Genomic DNA, 25895 nt, shown 5'->3' with positions numbered 1-25895 from the left:
GTTTTGATTGATTATTCTACCAATTTTAATCCATTGTTTGTAGTTAGTAAATTCTTCTAATACCAAATAATTGCAGCTTTTCATTTAATCTTGGGGTAAAATCTTAAGTGTTCAGTTGATATATATGTTTCCTGAAGTGAGCAGGTTTATGGTTTATTGGGAATTTAAGGTGGAAAAGGCTTCACAATCTTAACCACTGAAAGCTGACAACTTGAGGCGGCAAAATGTGGTTTTACTCTTGTGTGTGCCAGCTTGACGTTTAAGCAATGTTACTGACATTTGACTCTACTTTTCTACCTTTTAGGCAAAAAGTATGTGCTTGTGGGCTTAAATTAAATATTTAGCAACTTTCAAGAATAAATTTCTGCTCCTCAATATTTTATTTTGTTTTATTTGGTACCCATTCTTACGGCTGAGATTTTAATTTCTAACAATTAGATCTCTGCAGGGACCATTAAGATTTTTGCATAGTTGGGAGAGCTTTATGGAGCTCGGGTGAAGGTCAGTTCGGACCTTTACTTTCCCTTTTGATGATAAGGAAAAAAAAAAAAAAAAAAAAGTCTCTAGAGAGAAATGTGTGTGAAAACTAAAAATATTCTTTAATTACTGGTTGTTATGTATGTTATTTTGGTGTTGGATGATAGATGGTATAGCTATAAATTTAAAATATATATTCTTTTTTTATTATTTTAAAAAAATTTAAAGCACCGGCTACTTGCATAATAATCTAACATAATACAAATGATTTAGAAAATAAGAAAGAACTTTTTATTTATATACATGAAATAAGTTATAAAATTTTATTTTTATGGTATAAATTTATTTTATAGTCTAAATTGTTAAAAATTTATTTATATAATTTCTTTAACTGTAATATGATATTTTATTTAATATTATTTTTTAATAAAATTGTGATAATATTATCTTCCTCCTTCATCTCTATTCATCTTTTAATTCTTATAAAAATCCAAATAGCCACTATAAATAAATAAATTATCCTTATTAGTGCCTTTAAAGTGATCTTTTGTTTTTATTTTAAATTCATATTCATAAATTCATAATACTTTTTTATATATATTTTGAGATATTGTAATATAGTTTTTTTATAATATATTTTTTCATTATCATCAAAACACATTAGCTACTATAAATAACAAATATAAAAATAAAAAATAAAAAATAAACTATAGAGCATCAAATTTTCTCAAAATTAAGTGTCTAAAATTCTATTAGCTTTATCAATTTTAGTGTGCGCATTGTATTGGTTATACTATTATCTTAATTACAAATATTTTTAATTTATAAAATTTAAATTAAATTTTTGTCTAAAAATATTTATATATAAAATTAACTACTGCTGAATTAAATTTAAATAATAAATAATTCAATAAAAATATAATAGAAATATACTTTATGATACGTTGAATAAGAAATTTTATTAATTTATTAATGAATTTATGTTATTTAATTTTAAAAATAATTAATATTTTTAGGATTAATAAAATATTATTTAATTAAAAGAGTAATGTACTAATAAACATTAATATCATTATTTAATTAAAATAAATAAAATAATTAAAAAAATAGAAATAGATATCTATACTTTTTATTTTGTCTTTTATATATAAATAGATAGTAATATATAATATGGATTTAACCGTTATTGCACTTTTATAATAAAATAAACATATTGGGATGTCCAAGTTGGGTCTAAATGTTTCAAGCTTCAATTATCTAAGGATTTGGGTTTCCGACTGCCGTCATATGCAATGCTTTCTTTCCTTGCGTCCCCGTTTTGTCAGAAAATGAGTGGAAATCAATGTCTCTTATAGATAAATCCTTTTTTTTTTTTTTTCTTTTTTTTACATTTTTAGGAAACAAGGAACGTAACCAATTTCCCAACTAAGCCTTTGCATTATTTCTAATTTGTCATTTTCCATCATATATTATCAAAATGGTCAGTCCATATCTCTACAGTAACACCGTGATTCTTTTCCTAATTAATAACCCCCAAGCCTTGGCTCACTTGGTAAACAAAAATTAAAAAAACTCTTTTCTTTGTTCCCAAATTGTAAGGGGATTTTGATAAGTAAACAATTCAACATTTAACCTTCATACCTTATCAAAATAAATCTGCTTGATTTTAATAAAAATATTATAATTCATCAATTGAGAATATAAAATTTCATAAAAAAAAAAAGCTAAATTTTGTAATTATATGTGACTGCGGTGAAGTAATCAAATTTTAATTTTAAAAATAGAACAAAATCTTTTAAAGTGTAACATAATTAAAAAGAATGATTTTTTTTGGCATGAAAATAATATTTTCAAGTTAAAGATCCTATTTTTAATAAAAAAATCTAGTAATTATTAGAAAACATGACATAATTTTAACACATTATCCCATTAGGAATGGGAATGTCTCTATTATTTTTCCATGTAGCTTTGGAATTTTAACGTTATATTCCTATAACAGCAGGAACTTGTAGAAAAGGAATAAAAAGAAAAAGATCAGGACCGCCCATTTATGGAGAAAGAATCTCATCATCTCTATCCTTTCTACAATAAAAACACCCTCCTCGCTGCCAACTAACGCAAACAAAACTCACAGCCTTTCTTTAGAGAGAGAAAAGGAGAAGGGAGAAAAACAGATTCTAGAGAGAGAAAAAAACAGCACTAACCAAACAACATCTAACATGGCGGCAACAGTGTCTTCTCCTTGGGGAAAACCCGGCGCGTGGGCTTTAGACGCCGAGGAACACGAGGACGAACTCAAACAAGAACGATTGGATTCTCAACAGGATAAGGAATCTGATTTCCCTTCTTTATCGGTCGCCGCCACCAAACAGCCCAAAAAGAAGAAGAACCAAACCCTATCTTTAGCCGAATTCGCTACTTATAGCTCCGCTGCGGCGTCTCAGCAGCCGAGCCAGCACTCGAGAGGGCTTACACATGAGGATCTCCTCAATCTCCCCACTGGGCCCCGCCAGCGCTCCGCCGAGGAGCTTGACAGGTCGCGGCTCGGCGGCGGGTTTAAATCGTATGGAATGAATAGCCGAAACGGTGATGATGCGGGGAATTCCCGATGGGGTGGTGGTGGAAATTCTAGGGTTTCTAGTAGGGATAGGGATTCGAGTCGTGAATTAGTACTGTCTCGTGCTGATGAGATTGATGATTGGTCCAAAACGAAGAAATCTCCTTCCTTTGGAAATGAAAGGAGAGAGAGGAGCTCTTCCTTTTTTGATTCACAGTCTAAAGCCGATGAATCGGATAGTTGGGTGGCAAATAAGCCCATGGAGACACGGAGATTTGGTGGTGGTGGTGGTGGTGGTGGTAGTAATGGTGGGTTTGAGAGGAGAGGGAGTTTTGACTCGTTGTCTAGAGATAGATATGGGTCTAGCAATGGTGGTGGTGCAGCGGATTCAGATAATTGGGGAAGGAAGAAAGAGGATAGTAACGGAATGGGAAGTGTAAGCGGAATTGCAAGGCCAAAACTTGTATTGCAGCCGCGTTCCCTTCCCATCAGTAATGACAATGGTGTGGGTATGAAGCCAAAAGGGTCTAGCCCATTTGGTAATGCGCGGCCAAGAGAGGAGGTCTTGGCGGAGAAAGGGAAAGATTGGAAGGAGATTGATGAGAAACTGGAGTCTGTGAAGATTAATAATAATAATAAAGAAGTGGAAAAAGGGGAGAGAGGTAATGCTGCATCTTTTGGACGGTGGAGCTTTGGTAATGGGCATGGCGGTTCTGGTAATGAGCCAAGGACCTGGAGGAAGCCTGATGGTGCTGATTCAAACTCTCGTCCTGAGAGGTTTGCTTAATATGCTTGTTTGATTAGTTAGTTAGCCTATTACATTAATCTGGCTCATATGATTTGTGATTCTTTATTGCATTTGATTCTCATTTTAGTATCATTTAAGAATTAAGATTATTTTGTTTGTTTTCGGAAATTGAAATGGCTTACAATTCCTAAAATTGGATTTTAGTATTTGATGCACAAGTAATTTGGACTAACATTAAAAACAATCTGTTTAAAGTATAAACATGGAATGGGAGGTTTACTTGACCCCCCAAAAAGAAAAAGGGAGGCTTAGATAGGACATCGATTGCTGTCTCCTTTCATCTTTAGTTTGAAAAGGAACCAAATGTGCTATGTCTTTTTGAGGGAGTCCATTTCAGATAAATACTGCTTGTAAGAGTTGTTGACTTTGATCTCTAGGAGGTTTAGTTAGTTTTACATGAGGCTGTAAAGAAGGGTTTTCTGGTTACAGTAGTTTTTGAGGGTCTATATAGAGACTTAAGTTTCTCAATATATTAGAAGAGTTGCCTTCTCACTTAGGTTTTCCAAGTTCCTTAATCATACATATCCATAAGATTTTGGAGGCAGTTTTTTAGGCATCTTAATCTAGTGCTCCTGTTGTATGCTTGTCTTATTGACTATTATGGGGTTTCTGCTGCCATCAATGCTATGGAATTTTTGTCAAACCACTCCTTTTCTTAGCCTAGAAAAATCTACTGGGTGCATTATTTGAAACAGAGATCCTTGCTTTCTACTTTAGGATTCTTGTTTCTTGTGTTGGAATGAGCAAGGTACCTATATTGTTGTTGGGCATTGCTACTAATATTAATATGCATGACATTGCCCACATCATCGTGCATTGGAATTGGTCTCAGACTCTCAACATCAGATAGATTCTATTTAGTTGAAATTTTATTGACAACTTTATTAAGTTGGTGCTATAGTGGCCTACATGTTTCTCTCTGTTTTTTTTTTTTTTTTTGAGTTGTAATTGCGGTTTTTGGATGATGTAGTTATATGTAGAATGTTCAGATGGGGTATGGTCTTGTAAAGTTCTTTGGGATATCATGAATGGCCAGAGTCTTTTTGTCAGATTACAAACCACTAGGAAAAAGTATGAGACTATGATATCACGCAGTTTCTGCTTTATTTATATGTTCTGTTTAATTACATTTCTCAGGTGTCATTCATAATATTTTGGCACAAGGTATTTTAGTACAGCATGAAAGAAAAAGGGTGCTTGCCAAATTTGTATGACAATGAATGTTGTGACATGAGGTTGAGATAAGTCGCTAAAGTTTGTGAAACTAATGTTTCCTTTGGGTGCAGTGCTGCTGGAAGTGAGAATGGTCATGCTTCGGAGGATGGGCGTATCACAGAGGATGAACACCCTGCAGCAAACTGAACATCGAGTTTTACACATTGGGATGCCGAGAGATATTGATGGAGAAAAAGAAATGAGTAGAGGACACTGAATTTATTAGTAGCCAAAATGTTTTGTTTGTACGAGTTTTGCCACAACTGTCAAGACTGTAACAGACAGTGTGGAGACAATTTTGATAGGCATTTAAAGTTATTTAACACTGATTGGGGCCTTAATGGCTTGTTCTGTAGCTGGCGTTGGGATTGAGAATTGTCTTTGTTATTCAATTACTAGTTTTTCGTATTCAATTTTGCCCAGAGCTGAGTGTTGATTTTTGATTGTTGGAACATTCTGTCTATAATAAATTAAAAGCTGCTACTCGTTGCATTTTACATCTCTGGTTTCTTATTTATACTCTGGGCGAGCTCCTATCAATTCATGTGATTGCTGAACAGGAAAGGTCTCTCAGAGACCCCATTGACATTTTCCTTTGTATCATATCTGAATCTAATGGATAGGTTTAGGAAGGAGTCTTGTCAAAATAGAGATATTTTTTCTCCCCAACTGCTTTTGATCCTTAATGCGAAATATATAAGGATCAAATAGTACTACGCCTTTAGTTGTGTTGAATTCTATGAATTGTGTGAAATATCTGTTGCTAATACAAATAGCAGGAGAGTCGAGTAAGAAGAGTTTTCTTCTTTTGTGGATGTGATTGGTTGTTATCTAAGCAATGAGAGGCTAGTATTTTTACCACAGCGAACATGCACGGTTGGCTTCCCCTTAGTAGAGCTGTCTTTCTTTCAGCCCAAAATGATTGGCCAGTCAGTCATCATTATGTTGAGTTGACAGTACTTGAAGCACATAATATCCTGCCGAGTTTACACGATAGACAAATAGCTTTCTGGCCTCTTAAGACCTGGAATTGTACAAACATTTTATGCCTCGCAAATCATTGCATTCTGATCAGTTCTTTATAGGAGCCCAATTTTGTCTGTTCAGATTCTCTCCGCCGTTCCTTTCTTCTCACTGATTTCCACTTCTCCTAACTTTCTCAACTCCACACTTCCTCACAACGTACAAATGATGTAAAATGCTTTATACACTATTTTTCACATCCTTAAACTCTCCATAATTATGTTTCAATAATAATTAATGATTATTCAATCAATTCCTTAATGAATTAAGATTTATGGAATATGAACTTGAACAAACCACCAGACCCATTCAGAACTGAGCAATTAGCATTTATAATTTTACACCAAAACCAACTCAAATCATGCATTAGATTCATTGATTCAGTTCACTATCCCCTTCTCTTTTCTTCCAACTCCGTCCTACCACCGCTTACCATCCCTGCAAACTCCCCCACCACTGTCCTTTCTGTGTCAAGCTTGTAATGACATTACCTCGCTTCACCCAGACGATGCTGAATCTACAATCTCTTTGTTTTAGTATTGAATTAATTTGTTGTTTTCGGAAATTGAGAGCTTAGGCTTTTGATGTTGTTATTATTATTGTTATTGTTTACTGATAATGAAAGAATCGGGCTGTGATGATGGAGAATGGCGGAGGAAGAGAGATAATTAGCCGGTGCTAAATATAGAATATAAAAAGGGGTCTAATTAACGGTCACGAAAGTATTTTTCACATTCAATGGTTCATATAAGGGCACGAAAGTATTTTTCACATTCATTGTCCATTCTCTCCTATTTGATTTATTATTTAAAAATAATTATTAATTTCTTTTAGAAGAAATTTAGGCTTTACTAATATAAAGTAAACATCTTTACCTTAATATTGCCACGTTAAAAATTCTTTTACAAGTAAAATATAGAGAGATAAAACCTTGCAAAAGAAAAGGAGTGCAATTAAAACAAGGTAAAGTCTAAAAAGAACAACCCAAAAGACCGAACGGAAGACAAAGAATTGGACAATGAAAAATACCGACTCTCCTCCCAGCATGATACCGAATAAGGACACTTAAATAAGGCATGTGTGGTCGATTCATATTGATAGCCACGCCTACGACATACTGTCTGTAACGGGACATGCTGGAAAGCCAAATTAAGGTCAGTAGGAATAATATCATTACAAGCCCGCCGGAACTTTAGGAGGTGGAGATAAATTTTACATGTGCTTCCACCATTTTTCAAGAGAGTTATCATGCGATCCAGTAATCTCCAGATTCAAAGAAACGCACAAGCGACATGCACTTTTCACATAATAATGATTCCTACGCTCGTAAATCTCATCGGGGTGTAGAAATCTAGGCCTTGGGAGTTGTAGAATAATCTTTTCCTCAAATGGAAGGAAAGTAGCCAAAATAAATGTCTCATTCCAGGTAAAAGATCATCATTAAGCAAACAAGCAACCGAGCATCAGCATGCAATATCTTAGGTGAAGAAATCTGAAAACTGGGGGAGAGGAATCCACTTATCAATATAGACACTAACATGCGCATCGTCACCAATCCTCTAACGATAACCATGTTTAAATTAACTCAAGGCCCCACAACATGCTCCTTTAAACAAAAGATGGATTACTCTCCATGCTACCCTCTAACAAAGAAGTATTTGGAAAATATTTGCTTTAAGCATACGGACAACTAAAGAATCGGGTCTACTCAAAATTCTCCATGTCTGTTTACCAATCAAAGCCTGATTAAAAAAGCCTTCAAATTTTTAATACCGATTCCACCTACTTCTTTTAGCTTGCTGAGGAAAGACCACCTCTTCCGATGAACTTTATGACATTCATCAGTAGATCCCCACTATAATCTTGCAAACATCTTCTCTATATTCTCCACAATTCCACTAGGAATGCGAAATACTTGCATTATATAAGTAGGTAAAGATTGAATAACAGACTAAATGAGTGTCTTCTTACCAACTTGTACGAATAGTCTGCTAAGCCTCCTCGCAATCTGATCCCTAAGATAGCCAAATTACACCGTTTTATTTCTCATGCAAAAGGCCGGCATTCCAAAATACATAGAATGACCAGCTTCCTTAGAAACTCCAAAAATGAGAGGCATTCGGATTAAATCAAATCACAGATTTATTATAATTTATGAGCTGATCAGAAGCTACTAAACTCTTAAATATCTCATGAGTTAAGTACAATCATCTACAGAAGCCCGCCCGACAAAATATCAAACTATCATCTTCAAAGAATAGGTCAGAAATCACAAAACTAGCACTAGCAACTTTAATCCCATGAATATGACCCAAACTAATTGCAGAAGCTAATAGAGAAGAAAAGCCGTAGGCACATAGCAAAAAGAGATAAGGTGAGAGAGGGTCACGTTGTCTTAGACCCTTGGAGGGCTTAACACACCTAGAAACTTTACCATTAACCATAAAAGAGTAAGAGATAGAGGACATACATCTCATAATCATATTAATCTAGCGATTATCAAAACCCATTGCCAACACGACCTGCTGAATAAAAACCTATTCCACCCGGTCATGAGCCTTACTTATGTTCAGCTTCATGGAAACATAACCTTTATGCCCTCCTCTGCGATTCCTCAGCCAATGGATAGCCTCAAAACCCAATATGACATTCTTAGTAATATGTCTACCTGAAACAAAAGCACATTGGACATTATCCACCACCCGAAGCAAAATAACCCTAAACCTATTAGTGATCCCCTTGGAAATTTAAACTATCTTGTAAATCACGTTACACAGGCTAATAGGTCTAAAATCCTTGACCACTTGAGGAGACGTAATCGTAGAGTTCCATTGAGAGAAATCTCCACCCTCATTAAAAACCTTCAAACATGCATGAGTAACATCATCCCCAACTGTCTCCTAACATTTTTGGAAGAATAAAGCAGGCACCCCATCAGGTCTAGGGGCTTCTGATGGTGCATATTGAATAATGCCTTCTTAGCATCCTCAGCTTTGAAAGGAGAGATAAGCACTTGATACATATTATTTGTCACTCTAGCTGAGGTATAACCAAACACTTCTTAAATAGCAATGTCACTAGGATAAGATGACTGGAAAAGATTAATAAAATAATCTTGAATGATAGAGGTCATACCATCATGATCACTAAACCATTGACCCGACTCATCTCGTAAACCATGAATAGCATTGATCTTCTTCCGATGTGTTGCTCGTTGGTAAAAGAATTTGGAATTTCTATCACCATAAGCCAACTAGTCCACTCCAGATCTTTGTCACCAATATAACTCATGCCTAGAAAGTAGCTTCTCTAATTGACACTCTAAAAAACAACCTCCTTCAAGTCCTCAGTAGAGCAACCATCATGCTTCAAACTCTCAATCCGTCGTCTCAACCTATCAATACCATGAAGAGGTCCCCTATACTTCTCCCAACCACACGATCTGAGAAAGCTGGCACAATCACTAATACATCGCAATATAGAACCACTAGTACTAAAACTGCTTCCCCGCCAGGCTTTCTTAACCACTTCTTCACTCTTTTCATTCAAGGCCTATATCTCCTCAAATGGAATCTAATCTTGTTCCTCCTAATACCCCTGTCTTGATTTTGCTGAAGCACTAGCAAAACCGGGCGATGGTCAGAATGGAAGAAATCCAAATTACATGTCTAAGCAGAAGGAAAAAGTAAATTCCAATCAATATTGATAAAAAACGATCCAGGCGGTACATGATAAGGTCACCATTTATATGCTTATATAACCAAGTGTACTTCGGCTTAGAAGCTGAAATCTCTCTCAGCCTACATGTGCATAATGCATCAGCAAAGGCAGACACTAGAGAGAGAGATCTCGGCCGACCATCTCTCTTTTCTTCATAGTCTAGAATTTCATTGAAGTCCCCCCTACTAACCGCCGCACATCGACGAACCCAAAAAGAGAACTCAACCGAATTAGCAATTCCCATGAGAAGTGACGTTGAGACAAATTGGGATGGCCATAAAGCCGGTGAATCTCCAAGCCACCTCATCCCCAATAAATCAACGCATCAATATGGCTAGCAGAATAGGACTTGATATAAACATCAAGAGGCTTTTCCCAAAATAGAATAAGCCTGCCACTAGCGCATTAGCTATCAACCACAAACATACCTAAGACGAAATTTAAAATGATTAGTTACAGAATCACATACCTTAAGGCCTTAGAGAGAAATAACAAAGTGGGATGAAGTATGTGCATTTAAAATAAAAGATAAAAATTATAAACATGATAAATAATGTTCAAACTCAATAAGAGAGGATCTCAATTCATTTTTTTATAGAAAAAAAAAAGAAGAAGAAAGAATACGCCATCTCTAAACTTGAAGAAATTAAAGTTAATTCTGAATATATCAGATATACATCAATTTCTATAAACATCATAAATTGACAAAACGAAAAAAAAAAAAGAAAAAAGAAAAAAGAAAATGCACTGATCGTGAAGTATGTGTATTTTACACTGACTTCTATCTTTGTTTTTCTTTCTTGAGTTTTCAATGTAAATTGTAATCTCTTAATTATTAGATAGTTCCATTTTCATTTGTCCTAACATTTTAATTTTTACTTATTTAAATTGCATATAATTATTTTTTAATATTTTAAAATTTTATAAAAATATGAAAATTAAAATAAATGGGGATATAATATTTTATCATTTTTAATCAAAATAACAAGCTAGAAAAACTAGTGTCAGTCTCTTAAAATATGGGTACATGTGCACAATTAATAGTGTGGGAACGCACACGTGTACCCTGCAGTTTAGTTGAAAAGGAAAGGGAGAGGCAGAGGGAAAAGGAAGATAGAAGAAAAGGTAACAAGAAGTAGGTTTCCTTCCCTGCCTCCCACTACTGTACATAACCACATGAACACATCCATTTATTCCGCAATAATATAAATGATCCTTGCCAACTTTAAAGGCCACCTGATTCTCTCCACCGCCAAAAGTATCCGTTAGATTGTGGAAAAGAAGTTTAATATATCTAGCTCAATAAATTTAATTTTAATTATTTAATAAATAATTTCATAATTTTTATTTAAAATCAAATAAATTTGGATTTTAAAAAGATTATAAATATTTTTAGCATATTCAATATCAAATTAATTAGATAAAATAAAACCTAAATAAATATTAGTTTTTAGTATTTAAAATAAAATTGATCTGGGCTCAACAACAAGTTTGGAGTGTCTACTCATATTGCGGCTACGAAAGCAGATACGCATCCATGTTGTACGCCTTTCGGAATGGCAGCACTTCTGCCATGTGGCCCATGCATGAATGTCTCTAATTTACACTTGTAACGGCTGCAATAAGAGCTTTCAGAAAAAGGAAAACAGAAAAAACAAGAAAACTGCTGCTGTCATCTCTCTTTAATTTGATTGTTAAATATGTTGACTGAATCAAGCAAGCATAGTCTACTCTTTGTCCAAGGGAGAGGGGCTGATTATTCTAATAATAAAACCACAAAAGAATAAATAAATAAACCATCAGAGGAAAAGATCAAATATTTTAAAAGAAAGAGATAGATGACGTCAAAATAACTTACACAATATATTTACAATCAAATAAAATCTATGATTATAAAAAATTATAATTTAACAAAATTTAAATATTAATTTTTTAACTTGATACTTAATGTGAATAATAAAACATAATGAGAGATAAAATATATTTATATTATATTTATATAAATAAAATTAAAAAAAATAATAACATATATTTTTAAAATATATATATAATATAATATATTACAATATAAAAAATTATAAGTATTATTATTTTTTATTTATAACTTTCTAAAATTAAAACACTTTTTTATATAAAAAAAAGAGAGCTAAGAAACAAGTAAATCCTTCCAAAATGAAAAACCACAAGCCCAATGCTGAGAAGAGCAGTATCAAGAATAAAACATCCGATAGGCAAGGATGCTGCAACCTTAGCAAGATGATCTGCTGCTTGGTTTTCTTCCATGTAAATATGTCGACGAGGGTCATTCCAATCCATGTTAAGAAGCTATTGAATGCCTTTTATGAGAGTCGAAAACCTGTTGCGAGGGAGATTGGCACCCTGAACCATCTCAACTATACATCTACTGTCCGTTTCCACATGCAGGCTTCGAATGCCCCAGCCCTACGCAATGGTCAATCCCTGATATAGACCGTAAAGCTCCGCCTCAGTAATAGAACAACTGCCAATGTTCATGGTAAAAACAATCACTAGATTTCCGCAACCATCCCTGACAATACCCTCTTTCCGAGCAAGTTTAGAAGAACTGTAGAAGGCCCCATCAGTATTCAACTTCATGCTTATTGTGGTTAGTTTCCACTGCAATCAAATAAATTATACAAAAAATTACAACTAAGAAATAAATTGTTAGGTAATTATAGGTACAATATATCACCTGTAAAATTATTCGACAAATAAGCTATTAAATAAACAATAAGAAAAGAAACACCAGAGCTTTAACGACGTTTGACAAAAATTATGCTTACTTCCTCAGGCACTATCAAAATAATATTTCTTTAATTCAATAGAATTACAAGAAATATTACTAAGAATAGGAAGAAGAGAAATACAATTTAGCCCTTAGAAATATAAGGCTGTTATTTTTCTTGACACTTAGAAAATGAGAGAATGTTCACTATTTATAGACTTGGGACCACTTCTTCCTTTTCTTAGCTTTCAATGTGGGCTAGGAAAAGAGCCAAGAATAACAAATCTCCACATTGGCGACTTCCTAAGCCCAATCAGACATTCTCTGTTTTCTCTCATTACAAATTTAGCAATGCGTCCAAATGCACTTGAAGCGCCCATCTTCAAATTTTCAAAACATTTATCAAGTCCAGACAATGTTGAAACTTGATTTCAATTACTACTTTCGTAGTCATATCTGCAGGATTTTCAGTAGTTGGGATCTTCTAAAGAAGTATCTCACCTTCTTCAAGAATTTCTCTCACGAAGTGATAACGAACATCGATATGCTTTGTCCTTGAATGATAGACTTGGTTTTTAGCTAAACAGATAGCACTCTGATTATTACAATGCACTTTGGCGTGCTTCTGATCAATTCCCAAGTCTTTCATCAACCTCTGAAGCCAAATTGCCTCCTTTACAGCTTCTGTAACTGCCATATACTCTACCTCTGTTGTAGACAAAGCAACCGTTGACTGCAAAGTAGACTTCCAACTAACTGGTGCTTTTGCAAGTGTAAACACATACTAGTGGTTGACCGACGTTTATCCAAATCACCTGCGTAGTCAAAATCACAATATCCAACCACATCAGACCAAACTTCTCATCCTGCTCAAACATTAATCTAACATTCATAATATTCTGAATATACCTTAGGATCCATTTCACAGCTTGCCAATGTCCTTTTCTAGGATCATGCATATACCTACTCACAACTTCGACTGCTTGTGAAATATCAAGCCTTGTGCACACCATAGCATACATCAAGCTACCAATTGCATTTGCATATGGAACCTTTGACATATATTCTCGATCTTCATCATTCTTTCGAGATTGAGAAACACTGAGTTTAAAATAAGGAGCAAGTGGTGTATTGACAGGCTTTGTCGTTTGATCAATTCCAAGCCGCTTCAGTACTTTTCTCAGATATTCCTTCTAAGTTAAACAAAATCTCCCTAATTTTCTGTCTCTGCTTATCTCCATACCAAGAATCTTTCTAGCTTCACCTAAATCCTTCATTTCAAACTCTTGATTTAGTTGAACCTTTAACTGTTCAATTTCTCCTCTATTCTTCGATACAATCAGCATATCATCAACATAAAGGAGAAGATAGATAAAGGATCCATCCTGTAACCTTTTCAAGAATACACAATGATCATATTTGCTTCTTGTGCACCTTTGCCTCATCATAAACTTATTAAATGGTTTGTACCATTGTCTTGGTGACTGTTTCAAACCATACAATGATTTGTTCAATTTGCACTCCAAATTTTCTTTTCCGGCAACTCTAAATCCTTCAGGCTGATCCATGTAGATTTCCTCTTCTAGATCACCATGTAAGAATGCAGTTTTTACATCCATTTGAACTAGTTCCAAATTAAATTGTGCTACTAAGGCCAACAATATTCTAATGGAGGAATGCTTCATTACTGGAGAAAAAGTTTTATTGTAGTCAATTCCTTCCTTTTGAGCATAACCTTTAGCTACTAATCTTGCCTTGTAGCGAACATCGTTCTTGTTAGGAAATCCATCCTTCTTTGCAAATACCTATTTGCAACAAATTGGCTTCTTTCCCTTAGACAGACTAGCTAGCTTCCACGTTTGGTTTTTCTCAAGGGATTGCATTTCTTCCTCCATAGCCATTTTCCACTTATCTGCCTCAGAGCTCTGTACAGCTTCAATATAAGTGGCCGGAACATCAACATTTGAAGATACAAAGGTTACAAAATCTTCAAAATGAGCAGGATTTCTAGTGTTCCTCTTTGGCTTACTCAATGCAATTGACTCATGTTGCCGTGGAGGTTCTTGTGCTGTAACCTCTACTTCATCATCTAATTCATCCTCTAACTCCCCTTTTTTTATAGGAGTAGATTTATTGGACTAATCCACTGTTGGTTCAGTACTTCTACTATCATCAAACTGCACCTGTTTTGGAGAATGCTCTACCTGCTGTGAAGCTCCATTTGTCTCATACTCTTCTACCTTTTTCACCATAGTAGATTCTTTAAAGGTAACATCTCTGCTGAAGATTATCTTCTTTGAATCTGGGCACCATAGGCGATATCCTTTTACACCTGATGATATCCCCATGAAAATTGCTTTTCTTGCCCTCAGATCCAACTTTGATTCCTTAACATGATAATATGGAGTGGAACTAAAAACATGTAAGGAATTATAATCTATAGTAGGTTTTCCATACCATACCTCTAAAGGTGTTTTACCTTTGATAGCAGTTGATGGCAAACGATTAATGAGATGACACGCGTATGTTACAGCCTCAGCCCAAAACTATCTGCCCAACCCAGCATTGGATAACATACACCGAACTTTCTCCAGTAGAGTCTGGTTCATCCTTTCTGCCACCACATTCTGTTGTGGTGTATTTCTGATAGTAAAGTGTCTCACAATACCTTCATCTTGGCAGACTTTCATAAAAAGATCACTTGTATACTCTCCTCCATTATCTGTTCGGAGACGTTTGATCTTTTTGCCTGTCTGAGTTTCTACCATCTTTTTTCTAGGTGAGAAAAACTCCTAACACTTCATCCTTTGTCTTCATAGTGTACACCCACACTCTCCGGGAAAAATCATCAACGAAGGAAACATAATAATGTTTGCCTCCCATTGAAGTTGTCTTGGAGGGTCCCCATACATCTGAGTGAACAAAATCCAGAATACCCTTAGTATTATGGATTACAGTACCAAACTTCACTCTTATTTGTTTCCCCTTGACACAATGTTCATAGAAATCCAATTTGCAGACTTTCACTCCCTGCAATAATCTTTGATTTGCTAGAAGTTTCAAGGATTTTTCGCCTGCATGTCCCAAGCGCATATGCCACAAACTGGTTGCTTCTAGTTCCTAATTATAACTAGAAACTGCTATTGTTATACTAATAATTGGATTACCAAGATAGTAATACAAGTTATTGCTTTGCTGAACACCTTTCATCACAACAAGTACCCCGGAGATAACCTTCAAAGTTTCATTTTTAATGACAATATTGAAGCCCTTTCTTGCCAGAACTCCCAAAGAAATAAGGTTTCTTGTCAAACTCGGCACATATCTGATATCAGTCAAAATTCTAATTGATCCATCATGATTCTTCAACCGAACTGAACCAATTCCAACAGTTTTGCAAGTGTTGTCATTTGCTGTGTAGACAACTCCACCATTTGTTTTTTTTGTAATAAGAAAACTACTATTGGTTGGGACACATATGGTGGCTACAGCCTGAATTAAGAATCCAAGCTCCCAAATTGCTGGTTGATGGCATCATTACTAATGAAAAATCAGAATCATATTCAGCTACATTTGTATCTGCAACAGCTTTTTCTTTCGCTTTTTCTTTCAGCTTCGGACAGGCTTTCTTCCTGTTCCCTTTTCCCGGTAAAAGGCATATTGGTCTTTACCAACTCTGGACTTCGATCTTCCCTTTTTCCTTTTATTTCTTTTCTCCGAATGGCCTCTCACTACCAAAGCATCCGCTGCATCACTAGAGCTACCCTTTTTATCTTTTCTTCGTAATTCATAACTCTATAAAGTAGCACAAACCTCACTAAGAGACACCTCAGCCTTCCCATGGAGTAAAGTAGTCTCAAGGAATTCAAATTCTTCTGGAAGAGATCCTAACAACATTTAGTCCGAATCTTCATCTTCAAATGTCACATCTAAATTCATCAAGTCAGTAACAAGCTGATTGAAGTTTGTTATGTGATCATTCATTGTGGTACTAGGAACATATATGAATCTGAACAATCTTTTCTTCACATAGAGTTTATTTTGACTGGTCTTTTTCAGAAATTTTTCCTCCAATGCTTTTCATAATTTACTAGCAGAAGTTTCTTTACAGAATGCATATTTCTGCTCTCTAGACAAGCACGATCGAATTGTACCACATGCCAATCGATTAATTATTTTCCACTCCTTCTCCTCCACACAGTCTGGTTTCTCATCTTCAATGGCAACATCTAGACCTTGTTGGACTAAGGCATCTAGAACTTCACCTTGCCACATACCGAAATGACCGCTACCATCAAATATCTCCACCACAATTCTGAAATTCACTACTGCATGTCTCACTGAAAGTGATGAATTTGGTGCTGCTATTATGGTTGGTGTAGAGGTACTTTTATCGTCAGCCATTTCTGCTTCGATCTTTATTTAATAGCTTTCAAATACAATGCGAAATGACTCAGATTCTTTTGAATTGCAACCACAGAGCATACTCAGCAACTTGGCTCTGATACCAATTGTTGTGGAAATCGAGTTAGTTTCCATTGTAATCGGATAAATGATACAAAAAATTACAACTAAGAATAAATTCTTAGGTAATTTTAGGTACAACATATCACCTGTAAAATTACCCGACAAATAAACTATTAAATAAACAATAAGAAAAGAAACACCAGAACTTTAACGAGGTTCGGCAAAAATTATGCTTGCTTCCTCGGGCACTACCAAAATAATATTTTGTTAATTCAATAGAATTACAAAGAAGAGAAAGAAGAGAAATACAATTTAACCCATAGAAATATAAGGCCCACTGTTTTTTTTTTTATACTTAGAAAGGAGAAAATGCCCACTATTTATAGAATTGGAACCACTTCTTCTTTTTTTTAGCTTTCAATGTGTGCTAGGAAAAGAGGCAAAAATAACAATGGTGATTCCATTAAGAAAACTACTAACCAGACTTTATCCTGGTCACAGTATCAGAAGCTACCTTACTATGAGCAATGAATTCCTTTGTACGAGCAAATATGTCGTCAAACAAACTCCTCCTACGAACACCCTTTTCCTTAAATCAATCCTCATTTCTCCAGTTCCAAATACGCCAAAGAGCCACATCGAACAAGCAGTCTCACTGCATATTCAGATGAACATCAAACACATCTCGCATATAACTCAAGACCCACTCTCGTAACTCATCTCCGAAAAAAGCAGCATGACAGCTTAGAGGTATAAGACTTCTCCAAAGCCAAATGGCAAAAATGCAGTCCACGTAAAACATGAAGCATTGATTGAATTGCTGTACACCTATCACATCTTGAGTTATCAGCAATACGCCGCCTCATAAGAAACTTTTTGGTCAGCAACTAGTCGTGTAAAACTAACCACATAAAAGTTTTGATACGTTGAGGTCCATCCCAATGCCATATAAGATTTCAGAAACTACAATCCTCATTTCATTTCGCATGATAAAGGAAATTATAGGCCGACTTGACCGAGAAGATCCCCGAAAGAGTGAAACTCCAATAAATGTTATCACCGCCATTCTTAACGCTAGAGCCTTTATTGCAGCAATAAGAAAGATGATTTGGTAAAGGAGCAGATGAGCAAACTTGTGCTAATTCTAACCACCAGTTTCAGAAACATAGCGGCACACTGTTTCTTCAAGGAGGAGATTAGAAACTATACCTGAACCATACCAAATTAACGACTTATCATTTGTGATCCACTTGTTCAACCAGAAACGAATCGCGGCCTCGTTACCAACATCCCACTTGACACCCTCAATAAGCTTACTCCACACCCTAGTTATAGCCTTCCAGATATATGAACCATTCTTCCATGGTAACACGTTAGGCGGTCTAACCATAGAAATACCATACTTAGACAACAACACTTGAACCCACAATCTCGCTTAGAAAAAAAGATTCCAGCCAAGCTTAGCAATCATCGCATCATTCATCGGGTGCATTAGTGTGAGACCAAGGCCTCCTTTATTTTTTGGTTGGAACCAAAATGTTTTATATTTAGCCTAATCACACTAAAAATTCAAATTTTTACGTCAAAATTATAAATTTAATTCATCTTTTTAATTTTGGTTTAAATCATAATTTTTATTTAAATGGCATGATTTAACTAATTGATTGTAATTATAGGCAAATAAAAATCTCAGTCAAAATGAGGTGATATGTAAGTTATATGTATTATTTATTATCGACAACTTATATGTTAGTCTCACATATATTTATATATCACTTACAAGTTATTAAAGTTAAATTACAGATAAAAAAAATGAATGACAAGGAAATATTATGAATAAAGAAGAAGAATAAATTGTGAAGTCATTTCTTTCCTTAGTTGTAATTTCATATAATATTTTTAAAAGTTAAACAATATCAGTAAAGTAACAAGATGTTAGTATTTAGGATTAAGAGGGTGGCATCTAATTTTCCACCAAAATTTTAATTTAGCTATAATTATAATCAATTAACCAAATTGAACCATTTAAATAAAATTTAAATAATAGACCAAGTTTATGAAAGAAACAATTATTTAAATTTTTTAATGTCATTAAGCCTTTATATTTATATAGAAATTATTCCCCCACAAAGTATCAAAATAGAGATATTTTACTGATTCACTTTTTGTTCACAAAACTAAAATCATTAATACATTACTATATCACCACTTTTATTTTTTCTACCATCAAAAACTACTCTTGTCTCTTCATCACTATCGCAAATCTCAGTCAATCACCATTTTTCTGAACTCTTCACTTACCATCTATGAATATAGGCAAAAGTGTATTATTTTTATAATAATTATTATATACCTGGCAATTTAACGAATGAAAAAAAAGATAAATATCATGCATGTAACATCACAGAATTTATTCTTGAATACAAAGGTCTTAGGTGGTTTTAATTAACAGATCTTTCTTTTAATATTGCTGTTGGGAAGCACATATTTACATGCTGGAATGTTAGGTGCACTTGGTTAAGGTGCTTGCTAGATCAAGAGCTTTTACATAAATATTGCTCAATCTCTTAGTATTAGCTAGTGCAACTCCAGACACGATTAAACATCAAATTATACAAATTTTTCTAACATTATATCTAACGAAATTATCTAAATAAGTTTGTTTATGTGTTGTTTTTTTGTTCTTTTTATCTTTAAATAGATTACTGAATAAAGTTGTTCATGTGAAAGAATCCACTTCTTTTCTCTTTTATCCTTAAATAAACTGGAATATAGCTCAAACCAAGGAATTTTGCAGGGACTACATATATTCGGACAGGTAAGTAGCAAATATTAATGGACCTATTCATAAACGATGCCCTCCCTTAAATGAACTGCCGTACCATTCATTCACCAGCCAACCGTCCAGTTCTCTTTAGTTTTAAGAATTACCCATAATTTCTTAATTTTTCAACACAATCATAAATATTGGCAGGTGGGAGTTAATAATAAGCATCACCCGTTAATTCACATTCTTTTTTTGACTTACTGTAAAGTGTTCATATTATGAAGCCCTTTTTATTGTTCCTTGATCTCCATAGCTGCCATTACAGAAAACTATGGATTGTTCACACTGCTTCCATTTCTTGGCTTTCCTCATTCTTCTGTCTTCTGCTATTGATGGAATTCAAGGCAATGCTATGGTCAGTGGCACTGTATTTTGTGACCAATGCAAAGATGGCCAAATATCTCTCTTCGACTATCCCATTTATGGTATGACCGACACCTTACCTTGAGTACATTCTTCATTATTTGGCTTTTCTACCACCGGGTAGTAGCCTATCAGTTGATTTCTTGTGTTGTATAGAGTTCAAATTCTGACAATATCGTTGCTGATAAAAATAAAAACTTCTGATATACAAGAAAGAAAAGTATCATAATTAATCTTTGAGTGCATTCTTGCAGGAGTAAGAGTTATGGTGGCCTGTGCAGATAGTAATGGGCAAATCACAATGTCAAGAGAAGAGACCACGAATTGGTTAGGAAATTATGCAATGAAGTTTTATGGTAGCCCAGATTTGAGCAATTGTTATGCACAGGTTTCAAGCAGTGATCAGAGTTCAAATGGTTGTAATATAGCAGCTGGTCCTGCCCAGAAGCTCAGACTAATGTTTAGCATGTTTGACATGGAAATTTATTCTGTGGATTCTTTGCTATCCCAGCCTGCTCAGCCTATGTCTTTTTGCCCGAAGTCCCCAAATCCAGTCCCTGCACCTGTAATTCCTGTAAGGCCACCCGCTCCTGTATCGCCTGTACTGCCGCCTCCACCGTTCAAGCTTCCACCGATGCCCAAACTGCCACCACTGCCTCCATTGCCTCCAATGCCACCATTTCCTTTCCTGGAAGTATCAGCATGTACTCACCAGTAAGTATATTTTTTACTCGAGGCATTGTTTTGTTTTGTTTTCTGAAATGTTACTAGGAAAAAGTCTAGCACATGTGACATAAAACTGAATAATGTGAATGCCTGAGTTTACAACTTAAATCCAAATAAAAGTGTTCAAATATACAAATAAATTGCCTGACATAAAGTTAATGTTTCACGAGAATTGGCATTTATTAAAACTTCCTGCTTTCTAATTGTTAGTTGCTGCTTGCTACATTAATCCGTAAACTCGCGTCATGATTTCTATGTTTATTTGTCTTTCTACAAAGAAAATAATTCACCTATTTTGAGGGACTATATATATATATATATATATATATATATATATATATATATATATATATATATATAATTATTTAATATTTAAAAATAAAATATTTAATTTAGGTATCATTCATCTATTTATTAAAAGTACTAATTTATTATTATAGTAATCAATTTTTTGATTATTTTATAAATTGTGTCAACTTCTGTAGTGTTGTTTGTTTGTTAAACCAATTATTGAAGAGGTAACTAAGAAAATTTATAAAGACAAGCATGAGATAAGCTAAGAAATTATAAATTACCAAATTAATATTTTAACTTAGAGCTACTTTATAATTACAGTGAATAGCGAATATTAAAACGGTAGCTTTATTAAATTTTGCCCTGTAATTCATTGCTTGAAATTGTCTTTTGCATACATTTTTTTTTTCAAATTTCTAAATTTAGCCAGATTATGAAATCAACTTAGAAACTAAATATAATCAAAACTCAAATTGATTTATTGCATATTTGTTAATGATACACTCTCGACTCTCCTCATAATCAACAATCAAAGATAACTAATTTTCTGTTTATAGTGTAGTTGACATAAAGAATTGGCACATATCTATACTTGTAAATTTAAAATTATCGTAAATTGTAAAACACATTTAAATTTAATGATTCTTTAAACCATTTTAAATTCATTTTAAATTCTCACTTCAACTAACTCTTTTTAAATGTGTTTCTATTGATTATAAAATTTTAAAATAGATGCATTGTTAAGAACTCAACTGTAATACCTATACATAATGATCTTTATAGTAATAAAATTCAATTTGGCTACTAAATTTATCACACGGGTTCAATTTAGTTTTTTTTTTTAAATTTATAGACTTTTTAGCCCAAATCTTTGTATATTTAATTTAAATTAACTCTATTCTGAAAAAAGTGAGAGAGTTGAAAATAAAAAATAATTATATAAATCTGTAATAATATTTAAAAATTATTTTATAATTTTATTAATAATAATATGATAAAACATTAAATAGTTATTACCACTATTATTCTCGTTGAAATCATTCTCACCTCCATTGCTCATTATAACTGTTTTTTTTTTACCGTAATTATTAATAGAAATAGTAAGGACAATAAAAAGTAGCATTATTTATTTTTTATTATATTTTATTTAAATATCAATATATATTCTTAATATAAATAATTTAATTTAATATAAAATTAATATCTTTTTATTTGTATTTTATCCACTCTCTTGCATACTCTCTCATTTTTTATAAAAAAATAAGATTTATTTGAGCTAAATATACAAAGATTTGAGCTAAAATATCTATAAATTTGGAAAAAAATAAATTGAACCCGAACAATAAAGTTGGTGGCCAAATTGGACTTTATTCCATCTTTATAAATATTGTTTCTTGTATCTCTACAAGGGATCCTTACTACTAGTAGAATTTGCATATTTAAAAGGGTGTTTCAATTTTATTATTTAATTATTTTTTATGTTATTTGCATGAGAATTTTTTTCTCAAACTGCATTAACAATAATGTCAAAGAGATATCTTTTTAAAGATAAATTTAATTTAATTTTTATAAAAAAGCTAGAAATATCTATTTAAATGAGAAGGTTTGTCAATTTCAAATTAACGTTTTTTTGATATTTTATCTTTTAATTTTTTTTTAATTTTTTTCAGTAAAAATGATTTAATTACTACATTACTATAACTAATCTTTATAGAACAACATATGAGGATATCTTACTAAATTTAACTGTTATTTTCCTTCTTTTGAACTTTTATATATTTTATAATTATGATATATGTAAAAATTTAAATTGAGTAGGGACTAATGATGATATTAATAGTATGTTTTTTTAGTGAGGTATATTTAATTAAGACCTTAACACTTTTATAGGCTTTGTAAATGAATTACTTTTAAAGAGTTGATGAATTTTTAATAATTTTTATAAAATTTATGATTTATAAATGACTTTTACAAACTTTACTTAAAAATACTTTTATAGACATTGATTTTCACAAATTTTTATTTAATTATTTAAAAATGAATTTAATCATTTTATTTTTATTATTTTCTTCATCATTTTTTTTGCATTTACTATTTATTTTAAATATTATTCTACGTTATGCAACTTTATACACAAGTAACGGACTTCATTTCATTGTTGTGTCAAATTCATATCATTTTAAATATTTTCTATCTCACAACATAAATATTTTTTTTTTCTCAAGACAAATAATTTTTTAAAAAAAGGAATTATCTTATTATAATTTGTTTCCGATTAAACTATTAAATTTATTGATAAATACCTAAACCAACAACAATCACATTTACTAAACGAAAAAAATTATCTTCCTAATTAAATCTAGAAGTCTATATATAGTGGGGTTGTTTGCTCAAAATAATTCATTAAATGCTTCATTTAAAATTCATATTTTTATGATGGCCTTTTTAAAATTAAATTTAAAACTTTTAATTAATTTTCTTGCATGTATAAGTGCAAGCAAATATTATTAGTAAATAATTTTTAGCTTATGAGTTTTATTTAATTTCTTATATTTTCTAAGATTAATGAAGGCGACAATGCAGGAGAATTTGAAAAGAAAAAATATGAGTCTTTAAAAACAGAGTCTATTAAAATCTTAAAGAACAGTGAAAGACAAATCTTGAAAATTGCATAAAAAGTCAATAAGAGTATATAAAAGTCCATCTATAAAAGTCAATGACTTTTTAAATACTAGCTTACTTTTAAAGACTTTGAAAAAGTTATAATTGAATACCTCCTAATTTCTATAGACTTTTTTAAAGTATTTAAAAGTCAATATTGAATATCTCATGATTCATATAAAGTTTTTTAAAGTTATTATTAAATATACAATAATTTTTTAAGCTCTATAGAAGTGTTTAAAGGTTTTAATTGAATACACCCTCCTTAATTTTGGGTCAGTTTATAGTGGCTGCTATTTTCTATTTATTATGGAAAAAAGAAAATTATAATCTATTACCAAAGAATAGTAATAGATTAATGATTTTAGAACCTCAATAAGCAGAAAATGAACTACTTAAGTAAGTAACAAACTAAGCAATACCAAAGCTAATTCATAAAAGAAAAATGAACTTCTGGGTAAAAATGGATTTTTCATACAAGCAAATATATATATACATTGTCATTTTTAGCATGGGCTGATTGCAAAAGGGCTTCAAAATCTGCCAGGAACTGGACAATGCTAGAATACAAATGCTACTGGAGGGCAGTGAACCCAGACATGAAGGTAGCAGTTGTTTTTGGTTTGCTAGCAGCTAGAAGATATGGCACAGACATGACATTATGGGAAGGGCTGCAAGGGAGAGGTGACCCCTACAAGACTCTCCTGAGGGAAGGGACAACTGCACTCCTCAATTCTTACAACAGTCTTGAATTTCCTTATAATTCAATTAGTGTTGTTACCCATATGAATTGGGCCTTAATGGGTTCTCAAAGGAGTGTTCTCCTCACTGCTCTTAGGTTCATTAGGGCCAACTCTGGTTCTGGCCGTGCCACCTGCAAATTCACCCCCTGCAAGTGATTCATTTTAGCATTTTATTAATCCTTTGGGGATGATATTTATTACATATCTATAGTTATATTATGAGTTTGATTCTATCTATTACTTACTGAATATTACATGTATTAAGTTTACTAATAAATTGTTGTTTTTGTTTTTGTTTTTTTTATTGGATAATTAATCATTTATTAATACTATCTACATTTTTATTGGAGTATTTGTTATTTTCATATTTTCCATAATTTTATTTTCTTGTAGGTTATTTATTATTATTATTATAAATATTATTCTTTGTGTAAATATTAGTTCTTTTTATGATTGTTGTTAATGAATGGATTAAAAATACAATCTGCAAAATAATAAGGTCCAATTGAACTCAGTTTACATACTGTTTTAATGGGAAAATAATTAGAAAAGCATAACAAGTTCTAAGAGAGTTATTTATGTATTTAACTTTTTTAAAAAATTTAAATATTTGATTATCAAGTTTTAACATATTCATCTAAATTTTTATAACTTTTTTATAAAGAAACTAATACGAATAATTTATAATATGCTATAAATAAATTATTTACTAGATTGAACACCAAATTATAATTTTTAAAAATTTAAACTTTTAAACTTCTTAATCTTAATAAATCCATTTATCATTGTTGTAATTATATCCAAAACAATTATTAGTAAAATTAAAAGTCCAATTACTAATTAAATATGGAGTTTTCAACTTTTTCACAATTTAACCATTCTTTTTTGAAGATTCGCACAAAACCCAAGCTTTCAAATTCTTTTTTTCTTTTTAAATACTATCCAACAAAGAACACTGTGAGTTTCTATTGATGTGGCCATCAAATTATATTTTAAATAAAATAGATAAGTTAAAAAATTCATGTTGATTAATTGCGAGATTCCTCGTTTTGGCTTTACTTGGTTCTTCATCATCTTCATCTTCTGCATTTAGCTATTAGGGTCTCAAATATCTTTATCATCCAAATAGGTAATAGGGATAACAATTTAGTATTTTCAATTGAAATCTTTTCTTGTATGTTCTTCGTCATCTTTCTAAACCTAATTACTAATTTATCTAAACCTAATTACTAATTTATTTTGTCATTATACTATTAAATCTAACTTGG

At 32.5% G+C, this 25895-nt stretch overlaps 2 protein-coding genes across 2 annotated transcripts; both read left to right on the top strand.

Moving 5' to 3' along the window:
• Window positions 1-2538: 2538 nt before the first annotated feature.
• Window positions 2539-5556, top strand: LOC8265321 (eukaryotic translation initiation factor 4B3). Its single transcript, XM_002528215.4, has 2 exons — window positions 2539-3811; window positions 5129-5556. The coding sequence occupies exons 1-2, from the start codon at window positions 2697-2699 to the stop codon at window positions 5202-5204; spliced, it is 1191 nt and encodes a 396-aa protein (XP_002528261.1). The 5' UTR covers window positions 2539-2696; the 3' UTR covers window positions 5205-5556.
• Window positions 5557-20075: 14519 nt separating this feature from the next.
• On the top strand, window positions 20076-24924 carry LOC8265324 (protodermal factor 1). Its single transcript, XM_002528218.4, has 3 exons — window positions 20076-20265; window positions 20458-20917; window positions 24432-24924. Exons 1-3 carry the CDS (start codon window positions 20112-20114, stop codon window positions 24781-24783), a joined length of 966 nt encoding a protein of 321 aa, XP_002528264.2. The 5' UTR covers window positions 20076-20111; the 3' UTR covers window positions 24784-24924.
• Window positions 24925-25895: the final 971 nt, after the last annotated feature.

This window comes from Ricinus communis, chromosome 8, assembly GCF_019578655.1.
Source record: "Ricinus communis isolate WT05 ecotype wild-type chromosome 8, ASM1957865v1, whole genome shotgun sequence".
Classification (NCBI taxonomy): Eukaryota; Viridiplantae; Streptophyta; class Magnoliopsida; order Malpighiales; family Euphorbiaceae; genus Ricinus; species Ricinus communis.
Note: the sequence above shows the minus strand (reverse complement) of the source record. Positions and strands in the feature narration are given on the sequence as shown.

What these genes read in the sequence shown, in the direction of transcription:
- LOC8265321 (XM_002528215.4), top strand. Translation starts at nt 2,697, where the DNA reads ATGGCGGCAACAGTGTCTTCTCCTTGGGGAAAACCCGGCGCGTGGGCT. An exon ending in TCAAACTCTCGTCCTGAGAG is followed by an intron (nt 3,812 to 5,128) that starts GTTTGCTTAATA and finishes CTTTGGGTGCAG; the next exon opens with TGCTGCTGGAAGTGAGAATG.
- LOC8265324 (XM_002528218.4), top strand. Translation starts at nt 20,112, where the DNA reads ATGGATTGTTCACACTGCTTCCATTTCTTGGCTTTCCTCATTCTTCTG. An exon ending in CTTCGACTATCCCATTTATG is followed by an intron (nt 20,266 to 20,457) that starts GTATGACCGACA and finishes GCATTCTTGCAG; the next exon opens with GAGTAAGAGTTATGGTGGCC. An exon ending in GTATCAGCATGTACTCACCA is followed by an intron (nt 20,918 to 24,431) that starts GTAAGTATATTT and finishes AAAATCTGCCAG; the next exon opens with GAACTGGACAATGCTAGAAT.